This window comes from Schistocerca serialis, chromosome 3 (assembly GCF_023864345.2).
Source record: "Schistocerca serialis cubense isolate TAMUIC-IGC-003099 chromosome 3, iqSchSeri2.2, whole genome shotgun sequence".
In the NCBI taxonomy this organism is placed as follows: Eukaryota; Metazoa; Arthropoda; class Insecta; order Orthoptera; family Acrididae; genus Schistocerca; species Schistocerca serialis.
The window spans coordinates 663,372,520-663,395,968 of record NC_064640.1 but is presented as its reverse complement, the minus strand read 5'-3'; the positions used below and the strand labels follow the sequence as shown (position 1 = coordinate 663,395,968).

Below are 23,449 nucleotides of genomic sequence, written 5' to 3'. Positions count from 1 at the left end.
TTTATGTAGTTCAAAGTTTCAGATAAGTTGGACTGCCACAAGGATGTCTGAGGATGAACTTATACAATCTCATAGTTCATCAAATGAATAAAACAGCTGAATGGATACTCCAGCAATATATTAACTCAGTACAGCTGACAACCCAAAGGTTCAATAAACAAAAGTGAACCACACAGAAATCGACATCTGTATTTCACAGGTGATAATATAGGTACATAGTTTCCTAATGAACTACTTTCGTCAAAATCCTGAGTAACATCCCAAACATCTCCGAAGTGTATAAGTGGCTCATTGCCTGTACTATACTAATGTCTTTCTCTCTGCTGGATAGATTTAATAAACTTGGCTATCCTTGGTGTTCTTTAACAGATGTATGAAAAGTGCACCAAAACAACAACCACCACCAAAAAAAACAACCACCACCTGTTAATGATATGAAACAATGGCAGATTACACATTCACTGACAACTTAAAAGAAATTTCCACATATGTGGTAATGAGACAAATGTTCAAATTGGTCTGATCAAGCATTCAATATGAGTAGTACAGAGATACTGTATTTCTTTCAAAATTTAATTTGCCACACATTAAAATGGACCTTATTTTTGGTAAGATTGCTATATGACTGTATCTTTCTATTTCAATTCTGAAGATTTTTACATAACCACTTAAACCCATAGAGAAATTTATGCATATCAAGAACCAAATTTATCTGAAACATTATAAATGCCTTCACACTATAAATTTGAAACACAAACTTCACTACAGTGTTTGGCAACATATATAGTAGTTAAATTTGGAAAAAAATCCTGTAAAAAATTGATGTCAATCTTTTTTAATTAGAGGTTGAAAACAAATAACTGTCTGTTAAGCCCACATTACACGCTCAATTATTTATACCAGTTTCCAGTTATACTTATCCTTTGAGTTGTTACTTGCATCCTAAACAACTATATATGATGCAGTCAGCAGAAGAAAGTCCTAACTCACAAGAGCATGTTTTGAATTTCTACGTGTCTGTTATGTGTTTGATTAAATTCAAAGACAAGAACATAAATACAATGAGAAAAAACAAATTATACAGTACACAGTTCTTTCTAATAAAATGTACGGAAAATGTTGTTACCATGATGTGGTGCATTCAGGAACACAACAGATAGTGTGATGCGACTAATCCTTAATTAACTGAGGATTAACACTACCTTTTGTCAACCCGTTCATATAATCCCACATGCACATTACACTTTTTATCAGTGTAAGCAATAAAAACAAAGCCAAAACATAAAACAATGGAAAAGTAATTGGATTTAACAATTTCAATAAATAGTTTATGATTATTTATTGAGCAATGAATCTTTATAAAGGAATAGCATCACTACCCCCTGACACTGCACTTCATGTACTACCAATACCTACTATTAACCTTCTTTCCTAGATTCACAATCATGTTCTGACTGAGGATAACACTTCATATACTATTTTAAATTTTTATTAATTACTTTTTATTTTAGTCTAATACTAGTGCCCCCCCCCCCCCCCCCCCACACACACACACACTTTTACTGCTCTCTCATATTCACTGTGATTCAAAACTAAAACTTAATAAATTCATCTCCTGAACGTGACACTCAGCAATGTTTAGGTGGTTCTTTTTTTACAGGTAAGGAATTTAAAAAATATGTCACAGTAAATTTTTTTGTTATTTTACTTTTCTGAGTTTGTCTCAAAATTTATATGATCTTTAGTTTCATATTTCAACATTAAACTTCCCACGCCAATGTCAAACAGGCTAAATATCCTGATCATAAGTGATTTAAATTGAATGTAAAATCAAAAATGCACTAATTTGTTCTATAAGTGATGTTATGCTTCATACCATTATACTCCATGCAAATCTAGCTGCCTTTGTCTCATTTCAGGTATCCTTACCAGCAAATCACTTTCAGAAACTTTTTTCCTGGTGCTGGTGCTATAAATGTGGATCTGTTTCTTATCTTTCGAATTAGTTTCTTCTGGTTGTCTAGGTCTTTAAGCATTTTATAATCTTCCTGAAATTGTGTTCCATGATATACTGAAAATCTAAATTATTTTAAACCTATCTCAATACACACAAAATGTATTTCTTTACACAATTGTAAACCAAAATCAATTCAGACACAAATCAATTTCCAGAAACAATTCTGGATGAACATTTCAACAGATTATTTTCCAGTTTAAGAGAATACTTCAACTCAATCACAACTATATTGTTCATCACAATAAAACTTGACATTTCAGAACAAGCTTCAATCTTCAGACTAATGTTAACTACATTACAAACTTCATGTAAAATCATTTTAAATAGGTTTGTATCAATTCACAGCAAATCCTACTTGCTTATAGACTAGATTTCATTTTAAGTTCCATCATTCGCAGTAATGAAGATTAGTACTTTTTCATTGTGGGTATTACCTTATGATTTGCAACTACTCTAAGAATGTTTAGCTTCTGTGAATTTTCTTGTAGTGTTATCATATCTATACATTTTTCAGGGGACACTGCATAACTTAGCACTCACTTTTCATGTTTTCCCCTTGAGCTCTCACATATATGTGAAAGAAGAGGTGCTTTCTAGAACAGAATAGGTGTTGTCAAGTTACTTTAGAATAAAGGAGCTATAACATTACTAAGGAATTACCACCCATCGCATTACTGCTAGTGTTTATAAAACTTTCTGAAGCCATGTACAACAGTCTTTTATAAACACTCAATACAGGAAATCATACTTATCACAAACAGTTTGGATTTCAAAAACGACTGTCAACTGAACAGGCTGTATTTACATTGACAGATGATACACTAGAATCCATAAACTATAAATTACAACCATTGCAGTGGTTCATTGAGTTTATCTGACCAGAATGACAGAAAGCAGAGTAAGTTCCATGTTGATCACATAACAAAAGGTAATCAGCATTTGAAGTAGACAGACATGTAGTACCACAAGGTTCCATTCTGGACTATTAGTTTCTGATATATATAAATAATACAATACAATTACAGTACAGCAGAGTCATTCTAAGTAGTACCATTCCCCTTACATAACACATTGACTGCCATGAGGCTGCTGACAGGCACAGCAAAGCCTCATGCCTGATGTCTGCTGGCAGCTGCAGCAGAGCTTCATGCCTGATGCCATTGTCTGGCCTGTTCTGGTTATGAAACATTCATCACTATGCATGTGGCAATCAATGTGTTAAAAGTTAGCTAGTGAAATATTCAAAAACAACAGGTGGTTAAAGGTAAGCAGATTATCACTGAATTCTGACAACACTCAGTATACACAGTTCATTACATCACATAGTTTCTACTTTCTATTTCATTGTTTTGGATGACTATTTTCATAGGTTGTGGAGTTCTGTTTAGTTTTTTTGATTTGCAGACGGATCACAATATTAATTGGAAAACCCGCCACCTAGATCTGATAAAGCATCTAATTTCAGCTACATTTGCAGTACACACGACTACTGCTATATGTGATAAAAGAATGAAGAAATTAGTTTATTCTGCATATTTTCATTCACTAAGGAGTTATGGAATCAATTATTGGGAAAACTCAACAGCCAGGAGCAGTATTTTCAGAATATGCAAGTGTGTTATAAGAAATGTATCAGGTGTTAATTCTACAACATCCTTAAAGAATTCTTCAAAAAACTTGATATTTCGATGACTTTACCAATATTTCTCTTTTCTCAAAAAACAGAGTAAATCATGAAAAGCAGCAGAAATACCCTCCATAAAGACTTCAACACATCAACATTAGTGTAGAAAGGAGTCAGATACATGGGCAGAAATTCGGCAACCTACCACAGCACAACAGTCATCATATAAATAATATGGCGGAGTTTAAGATTGGACTGAACAACTTTCAATTCAGCACATTCTTCTACTTCATTGAAGAGGATGTTTACAGAAGCTCTAAAGTTAATGTTTTAGCTGATCTGGTGATTGGAATAGTCTTTCATAATGGTAAATCATTTTGTTGCTTAATACTCGAATAAAATAAAATGTGCATCTTTGACTTCTCTCCAAGAGATCACTCTTCACAGGATCCTTGGAATATGACTAATGCAATGTAATATAAAGAAGTAAGGTGGGATATTTTCTTTTCTTTTTGTGTCCTCATTCATCGGAACAATAACACCTGAAAGATGAAACACTTCCATCAACAAATATATATATTTTTTTACATAAATACAAAGCTATACATACTCTTTTCATATAAACTTGGTGATACAGGGAATGCTTTCATGGGACTGGAAACACAACAAAACTGTTGTCTTATTATTTAGATCTGTTAGGCCATTAATGACTTAAATATGAAAATCATAATTTAGCCTTGCAAATACTTTCCACAGACTGAAACAGTATGTACTTACGATAGAAGTAATATGCTCATAAATTCACAAAATGCATAACAGAAGCATTATTATCCATTTCCTGAAAAATTTTGTAGGAGCTGTAAGTCTGGTGATGTAATTAAATACATGAAGCATACTATTCCCCCGGCAATATTAACGACAACAGTTATTACCACTACTAACAGATCCAGCTGAAAGACTTCTTTCTCCAATCATCACCTGATCTCTGATGTAAGTCCCATTCATCACAGTCAAGAAACATCTAAGTTATTACTAGTACTATTTTAGAGCAAAAAATATTACATTTATTGCCCTTTTTTTCAAAGACCTACCATTAATAATTACATTAAACAATACAGTATGCAAAGACATTTTCCCCCGACAACTACAGATCTATGTCACACAACATGTGGTCAGTATTATCATGACTACCATTTCAGATTTACATGAATGTCACTGCAGTTTTACATCTTTCTGGGCATTTCGGTACATTAGTTTTCATTCTTCATAAATGGAAGAGTGTCTGACACATTAAGCAAAACATACAATCTCTATCATTTCAGAAGCATTTATTACTTTCAATTTTCTTAGAATATTATATGAAATCACAATTTTATGGTGTTGTGCAGATATACACTGACAAAACATACCTGCACACTTAGCTCGTAAGAAATGATGATATGTTATGATGATTCAATGCAATGAATCTCTCAGTAACTAAAGATGGTATGGTTCCCATGATGATAAGTCTTTAAGTACCACACAAGCATCTGGGACTGGTGATGCTTCTCCATTGTAGTTAGGGATAGCATATAAGAGAACAGAACTATCTGTCATTAACTTTACATACACTGCACTGACATTGTCAATTACCACATCATAATCTTGAGACTTCTCAAAATATTTCTGAAGTGCAATGTTGCTGATATGAGCCCCCAGCAACTTGGTGCATCATGCTGCATTTAAACCGAATAATTTATTAGGACAAGCATTGAAACATTTAATGTCCGTTAAAACTCTTTACAAACAACAATTCACAGGAAAATCTCTAAAAATCATGTAATCTTTAAACAACAACACTGTACAAAACTACACAATTTATATCTCATTTTTGGACACCAAAGAACATTTACACAGATCAACGGACAACTTAGAATCCATAAAGCAGGTACTGCACATTTACAGTAACTATGAAAAACAGTCAATAAATTAATGTTGTTATACTACCATTTGACATTCTATGTCAATTAAATAAGTTCTATGTGTGTACAGGAGATGAGAGTCGTGGTGGTGTAGCTGCAGTGCGCGCAGCTCTCAACTGCTGTTCACGCCTACACTCTTCTACTTGTTTTTCCAGTTGCTCCTTTAACACCAGCAGTTCACGTGTTCGCTGACAAACAGGATCCTACACAGAAGAATTTACACAGTTATCAGTCACAGATAATGTTTCTATTAGCATATACCTAATTTTTAGAAATTGCCTATATCTAAAAGAATTACCAACAGTAAAGGAATAAATCTCATCTTACTTAACACACAGAGGTGCTTATCCTAAATGATGAAATTTAAATCGCACATGACCACTGATTATCCAAATAGGTGATTTGGATTGGAAGGAGCAGTATTCTCTATTATATTATGGACAACCCTTTATCAAAACATAACCAATATTCTATTAATACATGCTGTACCAAAATAGGTACACTCATAGCATTATGGGCTGCAAGTCTCCTAAATGGATGGATGAGTGGATTGTGCTGTTTTGGGGGATGCAGCTACTACGGTAATCAAGTCTTCCATAGTGGGTATGTCTGTGGATTTCAAAGCGCAAAAAGAAAAAGGGGATGAGGGGATAGAAAACGGTGTAGGACAGCCGTAAGAGCAGTTAAAAATAAATTATTAAAAAGAATAAGGTGCAAACAATGCAGGGAAGTTGTCTGTGATTGCATAGAATTAAGAAAGACAAAACCAAACCATTATCTGGCAAAAAATGTGCTAAAGCCTATAAGTAATAGTAAAATTACACATGTTATGCACTGGAATATAAATGGTTTAAATACTAATGCTTCATGCGACGGAAGTTCCAAAATAGATGAATTGGAAATTATTTTGTCAGAATGTGCAAATGCTAGAGTTGTTTGTTTAAATGCGGGACTGTTTACTGAGGATAAAATTAAAATTTTAAACAAAATAGGAAACTTCAGATAAGCAAGTATCTTTCACAGAAGAAACAAGTCATGTGGATGCTTATGTATACTTCTGCTTAGTGATATAAACTATGAAATCGGAAATTGTTTTAATTTTTTAAATGAAGATTGTCTGTCTGAGAGCTGTAGTGTAGAAATAATGGACTTCCCAGTAAATGTTATAGTACTCTCAATAGACAGAATCCCAGGGAGATCAACAAAATAACTATTTTCACCTAAGCCTCAAATTATGCTAGAACACTTTTGTAGAGAGGGGAAAAAATTTCTAATAGCTGCTGACTTTAATATTGATATCACATGTGATAGTAGCTACACTTCAAGATTCATTGACTTGTTACATAAATATCATTTGACTCTGAATTTCTCTGAATCTACAAGAGAAAATGGCCAATTCGCTACCTGTATTGACATTGTTCTAATTATGTATATGAAGATAGGTGTCAATTTTGTCTAGATTTAGGTATTTCAGATCATTGTACATTGTTCACTGAGCTGCCACATGTAGACTGGAACATATCAAGTGTGAAAAGCCATATGAGAAGGAACTTTAACAAAGAAAACTTGCTCACATTTAGTGAGAAGCTAGAAGAGAAAACATGACCTTTTGATCATCGTAACTCAAGTGACAAAAACTCTAAGAAATTCTTAAATAGTGTTCTTGGTGTCTTTAATGAAACATTTCCATGTAGACTTGGCAGCAATAAAGTGACAAATAAATGAAATTTAATGATTATAAAGAATCTGTTTTGATTGCAAATAGAAACCGGATGTTGACCTAGGTTTCAGCGCGGATAACCATGCCTTCTTCAGAACACACTTAAACTACAAACTGCCTAAAGAGGCATGGTCTAACATTAATACAGAATGTCCAAAAGGGCAAAAGACTCATATAAAATGTAAAATAAATGGTACCTGTGTACCATTTCAATAGCTCAAACGTCAGATGCTTGCTTCCACACCCCAGCCAACGTTCGGTGGGCTGCGGGCTCTCAGGTAAACTGAGGTGGCGGCACTAGCTAGGCTGTGAGAATGTCAGAAAGGAACGCGCATGCGCAAATTGAGAAATCATCATCTTCCATGTGATTGGCATAAAATGTGTTACGAAAGTGATTTGATGACTGGGTCAAAGGCGCACGAAGTTAATGAGTGTATATGTATAATGTCCTAGCTCAAGGACGATTTTATAGAACTATAGAACGTGGATAGGCTGAAACTATGTATGTGGGATAGCAAATTCCACGGACGGTCAAAATGCATGCACACAGGACAGACAAAATACCATCAGCTAGAAGCAGGGGATGAATAACCCATTTCTCAATTACTTGTGGTTTGTGATATTATTTGAAGACTACGCTTGGATAAGCATGTAAAGTTACTATATTAAATTCCAAGTGCAGGAAAGGGTCAAATTAGTAGGACAGGCTTAATGTAATTGCATGAAAGGACGTACAATGTCGCTTTCATTGCTCTTATTACCTACTGACAGAAAGAGGTCAAAGTGATTAGTGTTACCAAAATGGTATGCATATGTGTGTGAAGAGACGTACGACATCACTTCAATGTTTTTAAAAAAGGTTAAGGATTTATTTCCTAATTTTAAGCCAGACCTCGGACTTGGAATGAATATGATTAAAAACATCCTTGCAACACCATATACAACTTGGATAATTATAACTAAGTGGGAATGGCTATTTGGACCGTATTAGAAATATCGGAGCTTTTAAGAAGTGAGAATACTGTGAACATGTACAAGAATCACTCACTATAAGGTGTTAAATGAAAGAAAAAAGCACGTGTATTGTATTAGTGTGCCCACGTTTGTAAGGGCAGCCATCATAACTAAAGCTAAGGGAACATAGAGTGTGACTGAACGAACTGACCATCAGTGACACCGAGCAACCGCATCAATGCATTGGCTATCTGCTATGTCGTATGGTAGAATGTGAAGCACTGAGCAAGGGGATAAAACCTTTGAAAAAATTTTGTTTTTTAACTGGAATTGGTCGTTAAGGGTGCAATTTTTGTCATACCATAGATGTTTAAAACTCTCCATTTCATCTAATATGTCTAATTTCATACCCTTAACTTCAGAATGAAGCAGCTCAGTACTGGCCGGGGGATCAGGCGTGTGAGCCATTTGTACAAGATGTTCAGCGAAGGTGGAACCTCGCGTATCGTCACCACTTCTGGTGGGAATATGGTCCTTATATCTAGTAGCTACAGCTCGACTTGTGTGGTTTCAGCTCTCTCAGACTGAAGACGTGTGTGTGTGTGTGTGTGTGTGTGTGTGTGTGTGTGTGTGTGTGTGTGTGTGTGTGTGTGTACTGCTGACAAAGGCCTTAATGACCGAAAGCTATAATTGTGAACCTTTTTGTTGTGCCTATCGTGACTCAGCAGGCAAAGATGAGATTAACAGAGCATGCAAGTTGGCTAAGCAGGAATATCTCGAGAACAAATGCAAATCTCTAGAAGGATATACCATGTTTACCCAATATAAGTCTAGGTTTTTCCCCCCAAATTTGTCATTCAAAAAATACAGGTCATCTTATGTTTGCAGATTAAACTATTGGTGCAAGTACAAGTTCAAACAGCCAAGATCGCTATTGTACTGAATTTATTGTGATGACTGATTTCAGCAAACTATGTTGCGATCATCGGATCTGTAAAGCAGAGAGCAATATCTCCTGCAGTATATTCCACTGAATCTACAACAATATTTCATGAACATGAGAGCAGTAGTATATCAAATTTAAAATTTTTCTGGTGAATTAAATGTTTGAAGAGATTTCAGGATTGCAGCCAGTCATCACAGACTTCACTCAATGATATTTCGACTGAACACCTGCAATCATCTTCAGCTGAGCCATCGAAGACTGACAAAGACATTCTCCACTCTGCCTTATAAAGCATGTTGAGACTATTGCCAAGCAGGTATCATAGTCACGGTGACAGAAGGACCACACCACCCGGTGGCAGCCCGCTCACTGGGGGAACTGTAAAGGTCAGCTGTCTTTGATGTTGTCGCTTGACGCAGTCATCAGAGTATTCTGGTGTCTTCGTCTGAAGCAAATCTTGGAGATGATGGGATTCCACACATTGTACAACTGGCAGCTGCTGTCACAGTTCATTAGACTTTCTGCAATATGTATTTCAATGGTTTCTGTTATAAAGGAGTCCCAAACAGATGTTGTGGCTAGAAATAATGTTCTGTCATGCTCCACTGAACGTCTGTTGGACAAACAATGTTCTGCAATTGAAGGCTTAATGGGTTGCAGAAGGCGTGTGCAATGTTTATGCTCTGTGTAACATTCTTCCACTGAACATGTCACTTGTCCCATATTGGGCATACCACACTGGCATGGTATTTCATAAAATCCCACATTCTGCCATAAAAAAAATTATCCTTCAAATGCGTAAGCTCTTTACACAAACTATCTGCATCCGACACTCTATTGGCTCTGTGTACAAGGGTTTTGAGCCCACTCATCATTTGGGATGGGTGATGGCAACTTGAAGAGTGCAAGTAGGCTGTTGTACTTGCACTCTTCATGTACATTTATGTTAACATTGTCTTCGACATCACGAATAATTGTCAGCTTTTGCTGAACTGTAAGCTTTCAATGTTTGCAGGCCATAACTTCACAGAAGCAAACTTCACAACCTCGACACTTCGGTTAAAAAAAAAACTGCAATTTTTGCACTTTGCAAACTCGATGACTATGACATCACATCACGTGCCTAAGTAAAATGGAAATCTATTTCTGATTCTTTCAACACGTCTGCCAGTATTAGTTGAGTTATTGACTATGATTTAAGTGTGTCGACCAGCTGTATTTATTACCATTTACTGTGTCACATGATAAAAATACATCCTGTGTGAAATTAAATGGAGAGAAATCAAACTCACTTTAACATGGCAAGAATTATATAAAGACTGAATTTTAATTTGCAAAATGTTTAATGTCTATTCCTTAAAAATGGACTTTTTCTTACAGTGGGGTTTGCTGAAAGTGGAGCGCAATAAGACTGTTCTTATGGGAGTTAGTTTGGGACTTATGGAAATATTCATTAAGAGCAGGATTTTCTTAAAAACTCGTTTGTTAATTTGGGGTTTTATTGTACTAAAAATAGTACACACCCCAGGTCTAAATCCCCCCTGCAAACTATCATATGGGCGCCCTAGATATATGGCACAAGAGTCTGAAGCACGACATGTGAGCAGCCCGTAGTGGCTCGCCTTCCACAGATTTTACTTTAAACTGTGACTAAAGCTGTTTCACTTTATATTTATTTACACTGTACTGTTAATCAGTTTTCAAATTATATTTCTATGCTTTTACACAAGCAAAATGTTACAATTTAATTTTAACATTCAGCTGTCTATATTTTAAATGTTAAGTAGCCTACTTATATTAACAGCTACCACATGGTACTCTTGGTGTCACGTTCAACTCCCCTCCCTTTTTAACGCGTGTGCCTCAGTCCTTTGCTACCTGTGGCTTTACAGAGATGAGCAGCCCATAGTGGCTCACCTTCATGCACTCTTTTTAAAAAATTGTGAGACTAAAGCCCTTCTAGCCTGTTATTTATTTTATATGTGACATGTAAGTACTGTCTCTGTCTTGTATTGTCAGTCAGTACGTAATTCCAGTTTTATATATAAAAAAATTCTTTTCCCATAAATTTGTAATTATGTTATAGGCCCCTTAAAACATTTAAATTCTGATGAAGGCACTCTTGACATGTTGAACCCTGGTTAATAAGACTAAAAATTGTGACCTAGGGCTCATTTGTTTTAACTTTAATTGTATGGCATAAGTTTAGGATAGACGTAATGTTAACTTTTTTGGCAGATACCACACATCAATAAAAGTTTTTAATTGCTTGGAATATGTTAAAAAATACTTTTTTTCAAGAGGCCTCCCCCCCGTCCCCCCATAAAAAGGGGGTGGGTTGTCTTAAATTCAGAATTTTCTTATATTTGGGTGAGGTGGAAAGATAGATACTGACTATGGGAAAGTTAAAGGAACCTTTGGAGAAAAAGAGAAGCAACTGTATAAATATCAAGATTCCACATGGAAAAGCAGTTCTAAGCAAAAAAGGGAAAGCTGACAGGTGGTACAAATATAGAGTTGCAAAACAAAGGAAATGAACTCAAAGGCAATATTATAGAAAGGGAAGGGGAAGTAGACGAATACGAGATGGGAGATATGATACTGCAAGACAAATTTGACAGATCACTGAAAGATCAAAGACAGGACAAGGTTCCTGGAGAAAACAACAATCTGTCAGAACAACTGATATCCTTGGGATACCCAGCCATGACAAAACTATTCCAAAACTGGTGTGCAGGTTGTATGACAGAGGAGAAATACTCTCAGACTTCAAGAATAATTTAGTAATTCCATTTCCAAAGGAAGCTTGTACTGACAGGTGTGAATATTAATGAACTATCAGTTTAGTGAATCATGGCTGCATAATATTGAAATGAATTATTTACAAAACCCATGCAACACAATGAGCAAAGTGAGAGCAAATGTTTCAGTTCCACTAGGTGGCAACAACAGCCATCACAATGGATTATTCTTGCATATGGGTCTAACGACAGTGTGAAAAATGATAGAATTATTAATCATGACTCAGTTTGGGTTACCACCACCTGTGGGATGCCATCTACAAAGACATGCTTAAAAGTAGTGCCTTCAAATTTTTTATGTGAAAACTCTTATTGCTTTCTAAATAAATCAAACATTATTAACATTTTACATATTTATTCTTGATGTTATTTCTCAACATAGTTACCCCAGTGAAAAACACATCCCTCCTAATGATAGACAAGTTTGTTGCTATCGTCACTGTAGAACGTTTGACTTTGTTGATGGGACCATAACCTCACCTCAGCTTGCACCATGTCATCACTAACGAAGTGAAGTCCTCTAAGGCATTCTTTAAGTTTTGGAAACATATGAAAACTGGATGGGGCCAAGTTGGTACTGTGTGGTGGATGATCGATGACAGTGCACCCAAGGTGCAGGATTGCTGCAGATGTCGCAGTGCTCATGTGTGCTGTGCTGAAGGATAGGGTGCTCCATGTGTGGATGAACTCTTCAAATTCAGCATGCTGTTTCTCATACACTGACAGTTCCATTACATGCATTACTCCCTACAATTAGAAGCCCTCTAGCAGTTGAGGGTTGCAACTTGAATCGGGGAAGTGGGAAAGATGAGCGAATAATACACATGACAAGTAATACTTCTACTGATATTGAGAGCAGACTTGCACCAGTTCAATAGCAATGGAGGAGGGGAGGAAGAGGGAAGGAATCCAAGACAGATGGGTCTGCCTGTACCTTTGGTTTATTATTTTCCTCCGGGTCTGGCCTGGCCAGCAGTAAACACTGCTCCATTTTGGGGGGTGTCAATTTATTACAGAGCTGGAGAGGGCCAGAATCCCAGCACTGTTTTAAAGGTAAGAGGGGAGGGAAAAGAGCCTCTTCCCTCACACAAATAGATGAACTATGGAGGCCGTAGTGGCCTAGTGACAAGGAGGGAGAAGGAATATTCATCGTTGTTGTAGATGATGAAAAGGGTACTTTTTGGGAGTATCTTGCTGTTGTCTGCACAGGGAAAAGATGACTGTACTTGTTATTGGCTTCCCGATAAGCTAAATGATTAAGATCTTGCTCTCTCGGACATTATGTTCCTTTCTTATGATGTGTCAGGTATGTGGTCGAATTTCATGCACTTTAAGAGCCTCATGGTGGGTGGTACATATTGTTTTACATCACATCGGTAGACCATAATCTGATTTTCATACAATAGTAACTCACTCACAAAACTCAAGATAAAAGCTTCATTGTCTTGTTTGTTACCTTTAGCCTTCATTTGACTGGACAGACAAAATGGATGCCATGTCCTTTCAAAGTTAGCATGTAATTCCTCATCCGTTTGAATTGTAAAGTCCCTGTGGAAGATTGTACCTTTGACCATACTTACATTCCTGTGAGAGATAATTGTGACAAGGATGTTTCTAATCAGTACTGATCCGTTCTGCAGTTTTTTAATGAGGTGGTCTTGCCGTATTTGTCTATGATTTCCTCCACAAAACTCAATGGCTTTGTATGTAAGAAAAATTAATTCTTTTTGAAAACATTGCTGGAGAAAGTCTGATCAAAATAGAATGTTTGAAATTAATTATAAAACAGTCTAGATCGCAAAGGCACATTTATTACGAGGTGCCTGCTTTCAGTCATCACATGGTCATCTTCAGACCTTCAAAACTGTAATTTATAAGGACATAAATTAGAGAAATACATAAAGTTTAAAATCAGCCAAAAAATTACAAAATATAGATATAACCATACTGGTGGATAATGGCTGTACATGGAGCAGGAACTGCTGAATGATGATAGTTGCCAGCTGGAAAGAGCAGCACAGCTATTTCTTATATACTGCAGGCTCTGCCTACAGCTGACAGTATGATGATGTGCTAACTGATCAGGTTTAAGTCGAAAGAATTATGTACAAAACAATGTACTTACTAGTAAGTAGGATGTCAAAATTACGTAGAATAATTTTATAATTAATAAACAACAACTTGTTGATGCAGCTATTGTCAAATAAATATACTAAGAACTTTAAAAAGCAAACACATAATCATTGCATACATTGTGTATACGTTGCCCTCTAGGGGAACACTGGAAAAATAATTAGGATGTTGTTGGTTTCTACGGAGATGGTGGATGCCGTTCCAAAGGCGTAGCAGCAGGGTGATTTACAAAGAGATGTCTGTGACTATTGATAGATGGTGTCCAGCAGACATTCCATAGATATACAGAGTAGTTGGTTACTATGGAGACGGTAGACACTGTCTCAGGCGCTTTCCATTGAAGAGGCCACAAACATCGATAAATGATGCTTAGTGGAAAATGCTCCACTGCTGTATTCCCAGGATATAAATAAATGGTATCCATTAATTTACATATCTATCCACAGTTGATCATATTATTCTAGAAAATAACAACAAATGCAGTATGAGAGGCTACCAATATTTAAGAAAAATACTTGCCCAAATTTCTAATATATATAATGAGATAACTAATGAGCAAACAAGTAATGTCATAAATTAATTAATGAAGATAATTCCATGATGAACAAATACAAATTAAAAATGCTGTGCTATGACTGACCTAATATACCGATTACTAATACAATGTATGAATATCATATGAATATGTAAAATAATAATATGAAATTAAAGGAAAAAGTGATAAGCCATTATATTTCAATAAAATATCATTAAGCACAATAATATTCGTTAAACTCAATAATATTTGTTACAAAAACAGAGTGTGAAGGAGGATATAAAATAAATTTGTATAGTTTTAAAATCAAAGCAATGTTTATCTTTGAAGTCCAGATGCTTGTTTATAACAGAGAAGGGTTTGATTCTTTAATGCGAATAAATTTAAATTTCTTCTAACATATTAAAAAATAGCCCTTTTAGGTGCATTATGTACAATTTTCACGTTGTTACAAATGCAACCTTCCGAGTGGTTAAATTCATAAAAATACTGACTAAACAATAACTTTGTATGTGCAATACCTGTAGTATGCTCTCTGAAATGTATTAAAAAGTTATGGCCAGTTTCCCCAATATATTGTTTATCACAATTATCGCACTGTATTTTGTAGATGCTATAATTCGGTATCTGTTAGATTTGTCAATTGTATGTTTCAGTTTTTTCTTTTTTTCTTTTAAGTGGGTTGTTAGTTGTGAAGACCATTGTCAGATTTGTTTTTAAATTATTTGTTTATTTTGTATGAAGTAAGTCACGTGTAAGCCACTTTAATAAGCCTCCTATTGAAATTTGTAACAATGTCGTTTATTTGTTGTAATTTTCTATGTAAAGTCAGGGCAAAAGAAGTCTGTTTTTAAGGAAGATTGGGTTTAATGTCCTGTCGACATCCAGGTTGTAAGAAATGGAGAAATTTATTTTAAAGTGCCAGTTTCTTTTTGGACTGCATCACACTGAAGAGGTAATTTTAATAACCTATGTATCATTAATTTGAGGAATGCAATTTTATATTTAGTAGGATGACATGAAGTGCCATTAATTACTACATCCTTTGATGCTGGTTGCCTGTAAACAGGGATACAATGTTTTCTATTTTCATTTGAAACTGCAAGCTCTAAAAAATTAATATTTATTTGATTTTCATGCTCTACTGTGAAAGTAATAAATAGTAATGATTCGGATATGCATTTTTTAAGGTGATGGTGATGACATCAATTTCTTTCTTGGAGCCTTTATATAACAACGAGTTGTTGATGTATCTTTTATATTAAATAATTCTATTGGTTATTTCTGAAAAATAACAGTTTGACATAATTTACGAGATATTGGCTAACATGCCGGCAAATGAACCCCCGTAGTAAGAGCACCATTTTCAATACAGATTCTATTATTAAACAGAAAACAATTGAAAGCATGAGTGGTTTCTAGCAGTTTGGTGCTCATGATTTTGTGATGTATTACATTGTCTTAATGCCTTTGATAGTCTCATGAATTTTTATGTCGGTATAAAGATTGGCAACCTCTAACAACGTGAATCTGGCATTATCTGGAATCACTACATTGGTCAATTCATAACTGTTTTTAATACTAAAAGTTTCTTCATAAATGTGAAAAGTTTTTAAGATTTAATTAAGATTGTTATTTAGATTGTAAGAGGGGGGCAGTTAATATTGTTTACAACTGTGTGAATTAATAAATTTATATAATTTAATTATATAATTTAATTTGTGATCTCAGCCTAGGTAATATAGGAGTCACAACTAAGTGTTGCTTTCTCTTCATGTGAAAACTATACTGTCATTAATTTTAGTTTGAAAATTTGCATTTAGGTCTTTGTTAACCTCAGTAATTCCTTTGATATTAAGAAACTGTAATCTTTACTAATAATGATGAGGGTACTGCCTTAATTTGTCTTAATTATAATTGCTTTGTTAGTTTCTGATTTATCTTAATAATATTCACATTATATATTTTAGAAATATGGGCATGCATTTTTCTTTAATACTGTTAGCCTCTCATACCACTTATGCTATTATTTGCTTTCATATTACAATCAACAACCATTTAGCATATATATCAATATGTACATTAACAGATACCATTTGTTTACATCCTGGGACTGCAGCTATGGAGTGTTCTCCATAAAGGTTCATTTACTAAAGTTTGTGGCCACTTCAACGGAAATTGCCCGAGATTAGTGTCTACCATCTCTATAGTAACCAACAACATCAATTTCTTTTCCAGCACGCCCCTACAGACCAACCTATACACAATGAATTCAATGGTTACTTGTTTCCTTTATAAAGTTCTTGGTATATTTATTTGACAACAGCTGTATTAACAAGTTGCTTCTTCTTTATTATAAAATTCTTCTATGTAATTTTGATGTTCTATTTAAGATTAAGATAATCTCTTTATGCATAATTCTTTTGACTTATACCTGATTTGCTAACATTGACATCATGCTGTTAGCTGTAAGCAGAGCCTCAAGTATTTAAGAAATGGCTGTGCTGCTCTCTCCAGTAGCTGACTAACATCATTCAGCAGTCCCCGCTCTGTGCACAGCCACTGTCCGTTAGTTCGGGTATATCTACATTTTGTAATTTTATAGATAATTTTAAGTTCTTTTCATGTATCCCTCTAATTTACAGCCTGTATCATATTACAGTTCTGAAGGTCTGAAGATGATCATGTGATGATCAAAACCGTCACCTTGTAGTAAATGTGCCTCTGCAATCTCAACTGTTGTATAATTAATTTCAAGAAAGGAAGACTTGTCTTCAGTCCTAGCACAGGTCACAAATTGAGGCGCCTTAATTTTCCTCTTGTCTGTACTCTGCAGGGGTGCTTATTTGCTTTAAAAGTTTCTTGTCATTTTTGCTAATCAGTGTTTTCAGGTGGGCATTGCAGAACTTTTCTTTGCTTGTGTCCTAATTTTTCTTGCTTGTCTTGTCTGATTTTTGTATTTGTGTCTTCCAACATGCCCACCCTACCTGTCCTGCCCCCCGCTCAGGCACCACAGCCACAAGCATTAGATGCCACACAGCTAATGCAGATGTTTCAGTTCCAGGCTCAACAAATCTCCACGTTACTCGACACAGTGCAGCAGCTACCAGCCAACACTGTGCGCCCAATGGAACAGGCACCGCCTACTACAGATGCTACACTACCTTTTTGACAGTTTTGTGAACAAGAAGAAGAATGTCTTGACTGGTTGTCACAATTTGAAGCCCACGTCATCACCCACAATGTACCAGGTAGTGCGAAACTTCCCCATCTACTATCGACAGTAGGAAGTGCAGTGTTTAGGCTCCTACAAAAACTGTTCCCTAACGCCACTCCGAGTGAACTTGCTTATGACGATGTGGTAGTGTCACTAACTCACTATTATGAACAACAAGTGAATGAGATAGCAGTTCTTAAATTGCAACAAACAGTCAGACCAAAATTATTGCGAGTTGGTAACAGATTTGCAGGGTATGACAAGTAAATGCAAATTCAAATGTGCTTGCGGTGCTTTATACTCAGATGTTATGTTGCGTAATGCAATTGTGTACAATGTACCTGATGTCAAACTCGGAGAACAAATTTTGGAACAGTCCGATCCCCCATTTCAGCAGGTAGTGCAAATACTAAATGAGTACGATTCCGGTGCCTTGTCAGTTCATACATTTGAGCAGCCAGCTATTTGCCAGCTTGAGTCCCTTGCTTGTGATTGCCCCATTTCGCAGCGGCAGCATGCGCTAGCCACACTGAGTTAACCTTCCACCCTGCGTAAGCAGTTCTCTAAACAGGCGGCTACACGGGCGAACAGAATTAAATCTTGCCTGCAGTGTTATTTACAGCACAAACGCCAAGACTGCCCTTCCCGACAAGCTCAGTGTTAGGCTTTTGTTAGGAAAGGACATGTACAATCCGAATGTTTGCAATAGAACGAACACAAGAACTCGGCCCACTCACAAGAATCTTGTCACAAGGCCCATGTCGTTAACGCAGTACATCCAAAGTCTGCAACAGGCATTAGCAACACTAGTAAGCGTGCAATTTCTTCAGTGATACGTCAGTCGAACAAACTTTTTGTTCATTTTCTCATTTGTGGGCAACTTCTGAAATTTCAATTGGACAGGGTGCCTCTGTCACATTGCTCAATCATCACACATATGAGCTGTTAGGCTCCCCTCGCCTGTCTAAAACTTGCACCCAAATGACAACTTATAATGGACAAGACATTCCCGTTCTCGGAACATGTACTTTGCCTGCAATGTATTGCTCGCAAAAACTGACAGTGACTTTTAGAGTGCTACAATCACATGAGTGTAAGAACATATTTGGTCTTGATCATTTGATTTGTTTGGCATTAACATTCAGGACAATGTGTTGTCAGTGTCTGCATTCAATGCAAAAGACAGTGTAGCTAGCTAGCTTGCTAAAAGAATTCCCAGAGCTCTTTTCTGAGAATTCCCGGAGCTCTTTTCTGAAGGTTTAGGCAAAGCTAACAATTTTGTTGCCAATATTACTCTGAAAGACAATGCTCAGCAGAAATTTTGCCGGGCAACAGCTGTTCCCATTCCATTAAAGGTCAACATCACTGCTGAACCTTAAAGAATTGCAAGATGGCGGAGTTATTGAACCCATATCAGCTAGTCAATGGGCAAGTCCACTGGTTTTGCTCTCCAAACCTTCAGGTCGCATTTGCCTCTGTGTTGACTAAGTCTACAGTCAACCCAGAAACTGTGATTGATACTTATCCATTGCCACACCCACAGGAGTCATGGACAGATTAGGCGCTGGTCGCTACATTTAAAAAATTGATTTGTGTGATGCGTATCTTCAAATACTGCTCAATAAAGACTCTCAAAAAGCATGTGTAGTAAATACTCATAGGGGCTTGTTTAAATATTTGTGTTTACCTTTTGACAGTGCTTTCACACCCTATATTTTCCAATGGTATTTGAACAGCTGACTGTGCATGTGTCAAACTGTTCGAACTATTTGGATGATATTGTAATAGCAGGTCATACACCTGAAAAACATAATGCAAATTTACGTGCTTTGTTTCGTGTGTTATCTGAGACAGGACTCAAATGTAGACTGGACAAGTGTGATTTTTTTTAAACCTGAGTTGCAGTATCTTGGACATGTCAAACAGTCAAGGTGTACAGCCTCTTCAGTCGCATTTGTTAGCCATATGAGACTTGCCAGTTCCTCGCAATATCACAGAATTACAGTCAGTTTCAGGGAAAATGAACTATTACATTCGGTTTATATCAAATGCTGCACAAACCGCAGCTCCACTGCATCACTTGCGTCACAAGAGGGTGGCTTTTCAAAAACTTAAATATGCATTGCTCAGTAATCGATGCTTAGTTCACTTTGAGCCTGTAAAACCAGTTGTATTGCAAGTTGCTGCTTCCTAATTCGGAATCTGTGCAGTGCTTTTGCACAGAATTGGTGATAAAGACAGGCCTGTTGCTTTCGTGTCAAAAGTGTTGTCCAAAGCTCAGTGTAATTATTTACAAATTGAAAAAGAGGCTTTGGCTATTGTGCATGGTGTCACCAAATTCCACCACTACTTGTATGGCAGAAAATTCTTCTTAGTAATGGATCACAGACCTTTGCAGTCCTTGTTTCATCCGACAAAACTGGTTCCTGTACGAACCACCCAAAAATTGCAATAATGGGCTTTGTTGTTGTCTCGATACCAGTACCAGATCATCCAACAGCTCAACATGGTAATGCGAACACTCTTTCACGTCTTCTGATTGGCCTGATACAGACTCTGATGCTTCTGCTGCACTCTTGGTGTCACATGGATGCTTAGTATTCTGAATTGCTTTAATCTTTCCTGCTGAACTACATGAAGATTGCACAGGCCACGGAAGCTGATCCAGATTTGAACATTTTGCTCAAGTACATATGCACATCTTGGCCTCATTCCTTGCCTAGCATAAAGAAATCTGTAGTGCACCAATACTTTGCCCATCAGCATAGCCTCACTGTAAAGAAAGGTGTAATTCTTGTTCAAAATAACAGTGGACAGTCACTTGTGTTGATCCCTAAAGCTTTGCAAAAAGAAGTGTTGCAGTCACTTCACTAAGGACACAAGGGGATTGTTCGTACTAAACAGCCAGTGCGTCGACACTGTACTTAGACGCTCAAACAGAACAGATCTCGTCACAGTGTCACGTATATGTGGAAAATCAGTCTGCTCCGCCACAAAAAATCTCTGCTTGGCCTAAGTCGCAATTGCCATGGCCACAAGTGCACATAGACTTCTCAGGACCTTTTTGGAACACCCATTGGTTGATTGTGGTTGACTCATATAGCAAGTTTCCTTTCGCTGTGCCGAAGACCTCGACAATGTCATGTAGCACAATTTAGGTGTTGTCATCGATTTTTTGCCTTGATGATTTACTTGAAGTGATAGTGTCAGACAATGGACCTCAGTTCACGTCAAATGAATTTGAAACATCTGCCAATGCAATGGTGTACAGTATCTAACTATTGCACCATTCCATCCACAGTCAAATGGCAGAGCGGAATGTTTTGTAAGAACCTTCAAGCAACAGATGAACAAACTTCACTCTACACACACCAGACATCAAGTATTGCAACTGTTTCTCGTCTCGTATCGTTAGCACCCACGAGATGGACCATCGCCGGCAGAACTGCTTCATGGCCACCGCCATTGGACACTGCTCCACCCTCCTCAGCATCCGGCACTGAAGGAAAGCTGCAAGTATCACTTCAAGTCGTATGATATTGTCTTTTAAAGGGTTTTTAATGGCAGCAGAGAGTGGGCATCAGGTGAGATCATCTGTCAACTTGGCACTTGTATGTATCTTCTTTCAGGTCCAGATGGCTTGCAGCGCCGCCATCAAAATCAATTTCATGTCTGTCATGTACACGATGATCTTTCAGTCTTTCTTTCCCCAGATTCACGGATCTAGAGGACAGCGTGGCCACAGCAGCCGCCACTGGGTGTCCCCACAACACCGCTGGATGACCCCATGGAGACTGAGCCCTCACCACCTCCACCTCCTCCCGTCCTACCAATGGAGCTGTACCCACCCACACAGCAGCAGTCGGCACCTTCTTCATATGGTTCATGGCAGCAGGAGGTGGACACGTACCCTTCTGATCATTTTCCGAGGGATGTTTCCACAAGAGCGCAAGCCGGATGGTGGGATACGGCTGGAAGCTTGATGTCCCCTGCAGCCACAGTTTCCAGCCCGGCGATCTGCCCACACTCCTGTCTCCCCCACCGTGATCGCACTAACTACACGATGACAGTCCATCACTTGGGGAGGGGGGGGGGGGAGGGGGGAGGAATGTTTTGGCATAAGCACAAGTGCCAGAACAAAGATTAAGAACGCAAGAGAAGAGAAGGCGGTGAAACGACGTCAGCCAATGGTGCGCTGATTAGGACTGCACCATGACAGGAACTACCTCTACAAGAGGAGAGTATAAGTGCCACTCCTGCCAGCCTTGGCTGCTCAGTATTCAGCAGACAGGGCTAGCAGAGAACACTACGATAGCAGTTATTAGAGATCCACAAACTGTGTCTCAAACTTGCATGAACATTGCATATAGCAAAGGACTTGGATTAATGTTGCATGTCGCCTCCCACTTGCGACACCATTGTAAATTCCAAGTTAAGTATTGTCATCCTTCTTAATTGTAATAAAAACTACTAGTGTGACTTTGCTTGAATTATTGTACGGCATTCTGTGAATGCAGCATCCTTTAGGCACCCTATAAGAGACATGTGGCCAAGATCCCACAGTATCTACATAAGAATTTGGTACAGATGAGGAGGGGCTGTAATGTGGCTCAATGTCTGGGCCACTTGCAGCTGCTGGCTGTCAATAGGGCATAGGGTTGTGATACAGGAGTAATTCCTGGAAGAACTACCCCTTCTGCTATGTTGTGTCACTTGGGTGCAGGTCTTTATTACACAGGTGGAGTGGTCTGAGGTCCCAGTGAAAATGCAATTGTATGGTTGGAGGGGGAGGAAGAGGGAGAGAAGTGTCCTCTCTAACATGGACAGATGAACCAAGGTGACCACTAGAGGTTAGTGATGAGGAGGGAGAATTAATATTCATCCTTATTGTATATGATAACTTTTTAGGGGTAGCTGTGGTCATCTGAACAGGGTAGGTGCAGTCATACTTGTTTCAGGCTTCTCTGTATGCTAAATGATAAAAAAATCTTGAACACTCACATATTACGTTCCGTTTTTACAATGTGACAGTATGGGTCTGTTCTGCATTTTGTTTATTGAAGTAGCCTTGCTGTAACTGTCTTTAATTTACATCACAAAAGATAATGGCATGGGATTTGAGGATTCACTAACAGCTCTGATGATTGGTTTTCCACAATTTAGAAGCTGGAAGAAAGTTTGTAACCTAACTTTAAATTTCTATAGTAATCGCAGGACCATTTCACTATTCTCTTATATAGCATTCAATAGTTCCTTGTTGTACTTCTCCCTCTCACTGTGTATTTGCTTTGCTGTTTGCATTCACTGCATAAATATATGATCATATATTCTTCCTTGTGTCTTAGGCATTTTATCTTAGCAATTACACAATTCCTCAATGCCTTTTCACAGTCGTTATACAACTAAGTGTGTGTGTTTCTCTTTTTGAACGGTGCCAATTTTTTTTGCAGCCAGTGCCAACTGTGATTTTATATTCTGGAAGTCGTCCTCTGCTGGTTGAGCAAGCTCTTTGAATTTATTGTCTTTTTTTTTTCAGTTTCT

At 37.2% G+C, this 23,449-nt stretch overlaps 1 protein-coding gene across 2 annotated transcripts in view; it reads right to left on the bottom strand.

Moving 5' to 3' along the window:
- Nucleotides 1-5,444: 5,444 nt before the first annotated feature.
- The window catches only part of LOC126470545 (myotubularin-related protein 2), a 190,249-nt gene continuing 172,244 nt past the window's right edge, over nt 5,445-23,449 (bottom strand). For both annotated transcript variants that reach the window (XM_050098477.1, XM_050098478.1), the window contains one exon: nt 5,445-5,805. In XM_050098477.1, coding sequence (XP_049954434.1) covers nt 5,659-5,805 — 147 coding nt within the window. In that variant the 3' untranslated portion in view covers nt 5,445-5,658. The remainder of the gene's footprint in view (nt 5,806-23,449) is intronic.